This window comes from Stegastes partitus, unplaced genomic scaffold (assembly GCF_000690725.1).
Source record: "Stegastes partitus isolate 25-593 unplaced genomic scaffold, Stegastes_partitus-1.0.2 Scaffold1120, whole genome shotgun sequence".
Classification (NCBI taxonomy): Eukaryota; Metazoa; Chordata; class Actinopteri; family Pomacentridae; genus Stegastes; species Stegastes partitus.
Window position 1 is genome coordinate 25,761 of NW_007578851.1, and position 8,061 is coordinate 33,821.

The 8,061-nt window shown below is 46.1% G+C and overlaps 2 protein-coding genes across 2 annotated transcripts in view; one reads left to right on the forward strand and one right to left on the reverse strand.

Moving 5' to 3' along the window:
* Window positions 1–5,299, reverse strand: part of LOC103368078 (bile salt-activated lipase-like) — a 14,415-nt gene extending 9,116 nt beyond the window's left edge. Inside the window, exons 1-6 of the mRNA XM_008296327.1 lie at window positions 5,132–5,299; window positions 4,391–4,514; window positions 2,177–2,360; window positions 1,531–1,734; window positions 631–828; window positions 340–447 (exon numbers count right to left, since the gene is read on the reverse strand). Of these exons, the coding sequence (XP_008294549.1) occupies window positions 340–447; window positions 631–828; window positions 1,531–1,734; window positions 2,177–2,360; window positions 4,391–4,514; window positions 5,132–5,299 (986 nt within the window). The remainder of the gene's footprint in view (window positions 1–339; window positions 448–630; window positions 829–1,530; window positions 1,735–2,176; window positions 2,361–4,390; window positions 4,515–5,131) is intronic.
* An 86-nt stretch (window positions 5,300–5,385) lies between these two features.
* tsc1a (TSC complex subunit 1a) overlaps window positions 5,386–8,061 on the forward strand; it is an 18,923-nt gene continuing 16,247 nt past the window's right edge. The window contains exons 1-5 of the mRNA XM_008296328.1: window positions 5,386–5,548; window positions 5,643–5,710; window positions 5,787–5,853; window positions 5,924–6,174; window positions 6,251–6,381. Coding sequence (XP_008294550.1) covers window positions 5,386–5,548; window positions 5,643–5,710; window positions 5,787–5,853; window positions 5,924–6,174; window positions 6,251–6,381 — 680 coding nt within the window. The remainder of the gene's footprint in view (window positions 5,549–5,642; window positions 5,711–5,786; window positions 5,854–5,923; window positions 6,175–6,250; window positions 6,382–8,061) is intronic.

Sequence of the window (8,061 nt, forward strand, 5' to 3'; positions counted from 1 at the left end):
CCGAAAGTAGAACCCTCTCTGCAATAGAAGACAGTAGAATGACAACAGAACACAGAGCAATACAGCAATGTGCAGCAGCACACAGTAGAGGGCAGTAGGACCCAGTGGAGAACCTCAAAGCACAGGAGAACATGAAGGAGCCACAGCAGAATACAACAGAGCTCAGTAGAACTACAGTAGAATCACAGTAGAACCAGAGTGGGACACATCAGAGTGCAGTAGAACCCAGTAGAACTACAGTAGAACCATCACGAAGGGAACACTGTAGATTATAGTAGAACCCAGTAGAACACAGTGGAACTTTAGTAGAACTACAATAGAACCAGTAGAACCCAGTACCTGACAGAGGACTTGGCCATCTTGTTGTTGATGGTCAGATATGGTCGGTGGTATTTGGTGAATTCAGGCCACACAACTGGAACTCTGCTTTCACCAGAGTTAGGATTCCTGGAGAACAGTGGGAGACCAGTTTACACCAGTTCAGACCAGTTCAGACCAGTTTACACCAGTCCAGACCAGTTCAGACCAGTTTACACCAGTCCAGACCAGTTGAGCCCAGTCCAGCCTGCACTGGTCAGACTGGTCTGAGGTGAGTCCACCTGTGTGCTGCAGTGCATGCTGGGAGTTTACCCAGTTCTGGCGAAGTTGGTCCAGTAGGCGATCATGTAGCCGGCCAGGTCTCGGTGTCGGGGGAAGTAGACCAGCGGGGTGGAGAACGGCTTCCCGAACAGGTACTGCAGGTCCTCGGCGTGTTCGGCCTCGACCCACCTAGGGAACCCGGGGATCCTGGTCTTCATGTTGAACAGGTAGGAGAAGGTCCGGGCTCCACTGGGGGACACAGAACCACAGGTGAGTTCTGGCTGGAACCAGCACATTCAGTGACTCAAGGATTCTGTATTGTCATACCAGGACACGTGTCTACATGACGTGGTACCAAGTTAGGACTCGGGTCCGGCTCGTAAGCCGACAGAAATAAATAAAGAGAAATAAGATAAAAACAAAATAAAACAAAATAAAATAACATAAAGAAGAAATGAAGGAAACTGTAAGCACTTTACCGCTGTGTGGTCGGTCCGCCGGCCGAGTGGCCTGGACTGGACCGATCTGAGCCAGAATAATGAAAATGGAAGTGTACATTCAAATTTTGAGGTTATTTATTAATTTTTTACTAGACTTTTTGGATCATTTCTATTTTAATATTTTAATACTGATTTCTTAACTCAGCTTTTTTTTTGGACTTCTTTTTGAATTTGAGTTTTTCATTTCAAACTTGACTTTTGGTTGATTACATTTTTTTTTTCTTTACGTTTTATTTGTTAAATCTAATGTTTCGTTTTTTTTAATTAATATCTTTATTTAGAAAATGGAATTTGCCTGCTTCACACAGTTACAGTAAAACATGTGCACTGATGACCTGATGTCTAGAAATATTAAAAATATGAATGGAAACAGAAATGTGCTGTTAAAAATAAGATTATGAAACCGTAATTAAAGATTCTTTAAAGTGTTTTTTGTTCTGTGGGAACAGACCTGGTGTTGTTGGCGTGCAGCTGCAGGGCCAGCTGGGTCGGAACCAGGAACAGGAAGTCCGTCTCGATGTCAGCCACCGTCTTCTTCACCACAGCTGGATCCGGAACCGAACCCCAGTGAGCCGAATAAACGCCAAAGGATGAATCCACGGCAGCACTTCCTTTTTCTTTGGTCAAACCAGCCAGGAAACCCTTCACCTGCTCGCTGAGGACACACACCTGCTGTAAGCACACCTGGGTCAGGTAGCACATCTGGAAACACTGTCAACATCTGGAGACAAAGCAGCACATCTGGACCTGGCTGCAGCTGCTTACTATCCTTATGCTAAGCTAAGCTCATCGCTGGCTAGAGCTTCACACTTCCTGTTACTGATTAAAATATGCAAAATGTAACTTTTTAAATGCAATTTTTGCCTGAAGGGCCAATCAGAGAAGTGGTTGTGAAGCGACATCATCAGGATGAACAGCTGTATAAAGCAGAGTGTCGTCTGCATAGAGACGGAACTCATGTTAATACGAAGCTTTATGAGGGTCCAGAGTTCAGGTTCATGATGCATCAGTGAAGCTAGCAGAGGTTTATTATGTGCTCCAGTCTGACATCACTGCACCTGAACACACCTGTGTCCTCGCTGTGTTTCTGTACTCACACTGTGGTGGCGTTTTTCTGGTTGATGGACGGAACATCGACTCCTGCAAATATGTGTCCATCCATGCTGTTGACTCCGGCCATGTAGTCGAACTGACCAGCGTTGTGAAACAGCCGACTGGGATCATCAGGGATGAAATCACCATCAACCACCGGAGCGAGTTCCAAGAGATCCATGACCACACCTGCAGAGACACCAGGAGGTAACTCACCTGCAACCAGCCGCCGATCCNCTAGTACTAATACACAGTAGTATTAGTACTAATACACAGTAGTTCTAGTACTAATACACAGTAGTACTAGTACTAATACACAGCAGTATTAGTACTAATACACAGTAGTACTAGTACTATTACACAGTAGTACTAGTGCTAATACACAGCAGTACTAGTACTAATACACAGTAGTATTAGCACTAATACACAGTAGTTCTAGTACTATTACACAGTAGTACTAGTACTATTACACAGCAGTACTAGTACTAATACACAGTAGTACTAGTACTAATACACAGCAGTACTAGTACTAATACACAGCAGTACTAGTACTAATACTAATACACAGTAATATTAGTACTAATACACAGTAGTACTAGTACTATTACACCGTAGTACTAGTACTATTACACAGCAGTACTAGTACTAATACACAGTAGTACTAGTACTAATACACAGCAGTACTAGTACTAATACACAGTAGTACTAGTACTAATACTAATACACAGTAGTATTAGCACTAATACACAGTAGTACTAGTACTATTACACAGTAGTACTAGTACCAGGCAGAACTAGTACCAGAAAGGGTTTTTAACAAACCAAAGGCCTCAGATGAGCAGAACCANCAGCTGCTAGCATCAGTATTCACTGCTTTCAAAGTACAAGAACAGACACAAAACACTCCAGAAGAACGTTCAGGAGGTTCCACTGAAGCTGCAGTGAGGCGGTTCTTCCTGTCTGAGCTGCAGCTGGACTAAAGCTGTGGTTCTGTCAACGTTAACTTACTGTTTGTGCCTTTAAACTGGTTTTAGCTTCACAGAATGTGTAGAAACGAGGTTTCTGCTCCTTCGCTAACACTGACGTTCCTTCAGATTGTTCTGCTGCGACTCTGTTTCTTACAGGTTAAAGACAAGATCATCTTTTACATTCACTTAAAGTAAATATGCAAGTTGGAAACAGTTCTGAGCTTCAGTTTGATTTTTCTTAGAATGAAGTAGCAGCGAGGATCTTTTTCGGGGAACTGAATCGTTTCAACAGATTTCAAACCAGCAGCGTTAATTGAACTTGTTGATTGAATTCAGTCTCATGTTCCAGCTGCAGCAGCTGGTTCATGCTGGTCCCAACCTGCAGGACTCTGGGCAGCTGAACCAACACTTCACTGCTGATAACGGACATCGTTCTGGGAAAAGAACCAGCAGGAACCAGAGCGGACTGAAAACATCTGATTACACAGTTTCTGACGGAGTGGAAACTTCAGGAGATGGTGGAGAGTTGAAACGCTGCTCTGTTTGAGCCGAGCTGAAGTTTACGACAAAACACATCTGAGTCCTGGTTTGATGTCGCAGCAGCACGACAAGAAGATGAACACAGCGACAGGTCTGAGTCCTCCAGGTCAGAACACCTGTCAGAGCTTCACCTGGACCCTCTGGTGGTCTCTACTGGAGCCAACATGGCTGTCAGTCACCTGGTGCAGACTTGTGTTACAGAGTTGTGTAACAGAGTTGTGTTACAGAGTTGTGTTACAGAGTTGTGTTACAGAGTTGTGTTACAGAGTTGTGTTACAGAGTTGCGTCGTGTTGTCACACCTGGCAGTCGGTCGTCTCCGGTGCTCAGGAAGCCCAGCGTTCCAACTCTGTAGTTCACCGTGACGACGATGACTCCGCCCCTGTCGGCCATCTCCTTGCCGTCGTACAGCGAGTCTCCGAGGATCGCAACGTCATTGGACGCCCCGAGCAGGAAGGCACCTCCGAACAGGTAGACCATCACCGGCAGGTTGGACGACACTGTGGACGCACACACGGTTAATTCAGGAGGCTGCAGGTCCTCTGATGGGNGTCTCTGAGTTCTCTCTCCTTCTTCATGTTCTGGTTCCACAGAGCTGCAGGACTTTATGTTGAAACAAGAACCTCAGTGAAGGAACACGAGACGGAAGCTGCTGCTTTGAGTTCAGACGTTTTAAAGCAGCACAAACAAACTGGTTGTTTGTGTTCCTCTGACCTTTTCCCAGCATTAGCAGAATGTCGATTTTTCCCGCCATCGTCAGTCCAACCGGGTCGCTCATCTTCAGGCAGGAGATCATCTCGTCCTCGTCGCTTCTCCAGCAGCCGACTTTACGAGCGATCTGCAGGTCACATGTTTATGATTTATTTTTATTATTTTATTGGGCCGATGTTAAACTTCATGTTATCACAACCGGGTTTCCTTCACAGTCCTGTGTCCAGACACACTGGTGTGGGAAACAAGCAGCATCGACGCAGGAGGATGAGACTCCATCGTTAGTGTTCAATGACAAACCTGATGTGATTTAAACCGATTCAGGTTGTAACAGCAGGGAAAGGAGCAGGACCTTGTGTGTGTCTGAGCAGTAAATCTGTCAAAACGCGTTTCATGAAACAATCAAAAGTTTCTGTTGTTTCATCTTAAATCTACAGATTAAAAACCTAAAATGTTCATAAATCCATAAAACAACAGAAGGCGTGTTGCAGCTTTGTCCTGTGATGCAAACATGGACATGTTCTGGTAATTCGTGGCTCAGCTGCAGCGACAATGACTCCGGTTCAAGACCTCCAGAACAAATCTGTGAAGTAAACGTCAGACGTGCTGTTTGGATCTTTAGATGTTTCGGGTTTGCAGAGTGATGTCATTCTCTGTGAACTTTACAAGCATCTTTATTATCTAGTGGTGACGGAAGCAGGTTCCAGCTCAGGTTCACTGTCAGGATGAAACATCCACATTTACCTTCTTGGTGAGAGACATGGGGCTCCTCTGCAGTGCCCACGGGCTGAGGGCGACGCCACACTGGCTGATGGCTCGACGGAACAAACCCTTACTGTACGGAGACAGCATCTGGAGGTGACAGCATGAGGACAGACGGGTGACAGCATGAGGACGGATGGGTGACAGCATGAGGACAGACAGGTGACAACATGAGGACAGACAGGTGACAACATGAGGACAGACAGGTGACAACATGAGGACAGACGGGTGACAGCATGAGGACAGANTCAGACATACAGGTAAAACCACCTGTCTGTCTGTGTGTGCAGGCTGATGATGTCACATGGAGCCCCTCCTCCCACTGCGGTTTGTCGACGCCCCCACCTGAACCTGCTGCTACAGGCTCCGCCCCCCTGAGCAGGTGCACCTCCATCTCAGGTGAGACGACCTCAGCCTCTATGTGTGTGTGTGTGTGTGTGTGTGTGTGTGTTAGGGTTATGTGCGTGTAGTACAACCTTGTGTGTGTCTCCAGGTGTGAGGTCATCAGTCTCCATCCCCGTAGCTCCGCCTTCTGATGGTGTCCCACCTCCTGACAGCCAGGTGAGATCAGGTGATGCTCAGCTACTGCAGGTTGTGTGAAGCAGCAGCTCAAGTTTCTCTCTTTGCCTCGTCACAGGTGAAGCAGCCAATCACAGAGAAGCAGGAGAGAGGCCGCAGTGATGTCATCAACAGCAGCAGAGAAGGTGAGCTGATCAGCTGATCGATTGGTGATGTCACTGCAGGTTGATTTTCTTCTTCTTTGTTTGTGTCCAGATGTTCAACTGGAGTCGCAACCGCCTCCCCCCTCCTCCCCCTTCTCAGAGCCCCGCCCCCTCACCTCCACCCCTGCTCGTGATGAGTCATCGGTCCCCCCTCCTCCCAGCCTGACCCCTCCTCACACCCTGTCATTGGAGGCCCTGTCTGGCTCCGCCCCCTCTGACTGTAGCCCCGCCCCTCCCTACGAGCGTCTGTTTGAGCTGGCTCTGCCGCGCGCCGCCTCGCTGTTCATGGAGAAGACCACGCAGGTAAAGTGACGGTCAGAGTTTGAAGAGCCGATCGCTTTGATCACTGATCAATCATCATAACAACCCTGTCCTGCAGGAGGCGCTGCAGAGGGCAGGGGGGGAGCAGGGGGGCGGAGCCGAGGGGGAGGAAGTGCTTGTCTCCCCCCTGAAGGTTCTGGATCAGCTGATCGTCCACGGACACGATGCCCACCAGCACCTGAGCAGAAGGTGAGCCCGAACCAATCAGAAGACAGCATCGGGATGGCAAGGGGCGGGGCTACTGTTAATAGGCAGGGCTTTAGAGGGCGTGGCTTTAGACAGTGGGCGGTGTTACAATCAGAGAGGCGGGGCTTTAATCAGTTGGAAGTGTTACAGTCAGAGGGGCGGGGCTTTAGACAGTGGGCGGTGTTGTAGTCAGAGAGGTGTTCATATTAATGTGTTCATACTGATGTGTTCATATTAATGTGTTCATATTAATGTGTTCATATTAATGTGTTNACACACACACACACACACACACAACTGGTCAACACAATAATTGTCAATAATTGGGAGGGGAGATAAAAAGAAAATAAAAACACTTCTTTTTGAAAGTTTTAAAAAATAAAATTATTTTGGATCCTTTGATAAAATGATTTTTTAATAAAAAAATTATCTCAAAAAAGGATCACAAATAATAAAAGTATTATTGTTCAATATACAAAGAATTTGAAACTTCAAAAATATATCAAATAAATTATTAAATATCCAAAAGAAAAAACACAAACATGATCAAAAATGTATATACATACATATACATATTTCAAAATATTCAAAAATATATTTAAATCACATCTTTTTTTTTTTACTGTGAACTATTTAAAATTGTTTTAAAGATGTCTAGATGTTTAATATTAACGTTGTAAACCGCTTTTTATTTTGTGTTTTAGAATCCTGTTTTTTTTCTTCCCCTGTGTGAAGCCTGATGAACGCGCTGCAGCAGAAAACAGAACATGTCCTCTGAGATGTGGAGAACACAGCAGAACATGGAAGTCAGTAAAGTTACTGGAACACGAGTCAGTGTTGTTGGTCAGCAAAGTGCAGCTGGTTGTTCTCACAGAGTCCCGCTTTGCTGTCAGAACTCTGGCTTCTGTTGGAGGTTGAGTTGGTTCCAGCTGCCGCTGGAGAACCTCCCTGAGAACACAGATTGAACGTTGGGGAACGGTTCCACCTGTTCCGTCTGTCTCCGTCTTTCTGTCCTGTTTCGTCCAGTCGGTTCGTTTTCAAAAGGTACAACTGCTAAAAACAGGATTACATCTGATTTAAACTGACCTTCGCAGCCGAAGCTGAGTTCATGGAGACGCTCAGAAGAAACAGCAGCAGCAGCATCATCTTCACCTGTAGGTCAGCTCACCTGTCTGTCAGCTCACCTGTCTGTCAGTCTGCTGCTGACCTGCTGCTATTTATACCCTCAAGAAACCTCCAGCAGAGAAAACTAAACCAACGAAGAAGAAATGAAGCATCGCCCTGAGCTTCCTGTTTCCCTGCAGCGTGTTTGTTTTGGGGCTTTCTGCTCGTTTCTCATCACGTTGTGTCGTCGTCTCTCTTGTTCTCTCTGCTGTTTGTTGCTTCATGTCTGTTTCTGGATGTTTCTGTTTTCATGACTGTTTATATGTTTGTGTGGTTTTTGTCCAGTTTTGTGTGAATTGAGTTATTTTGTGTCGGGTTCTTTGGGGACCTTTTAACTCGCTGTGGAGTGAAAACCTCGTTTGTGTCGAGAACGATTCCTGTAAAGGTTCCAGGACCGGTTCTGCTGGATCCTCATGTTCACGTCTGCTTCATCTGCGCTCAGCTCGACGTGTCGATAAGCTTCGGTTTTAATCATCAACGTAGTGAGAAAACACACAGCTGCTGCACACACACACACAC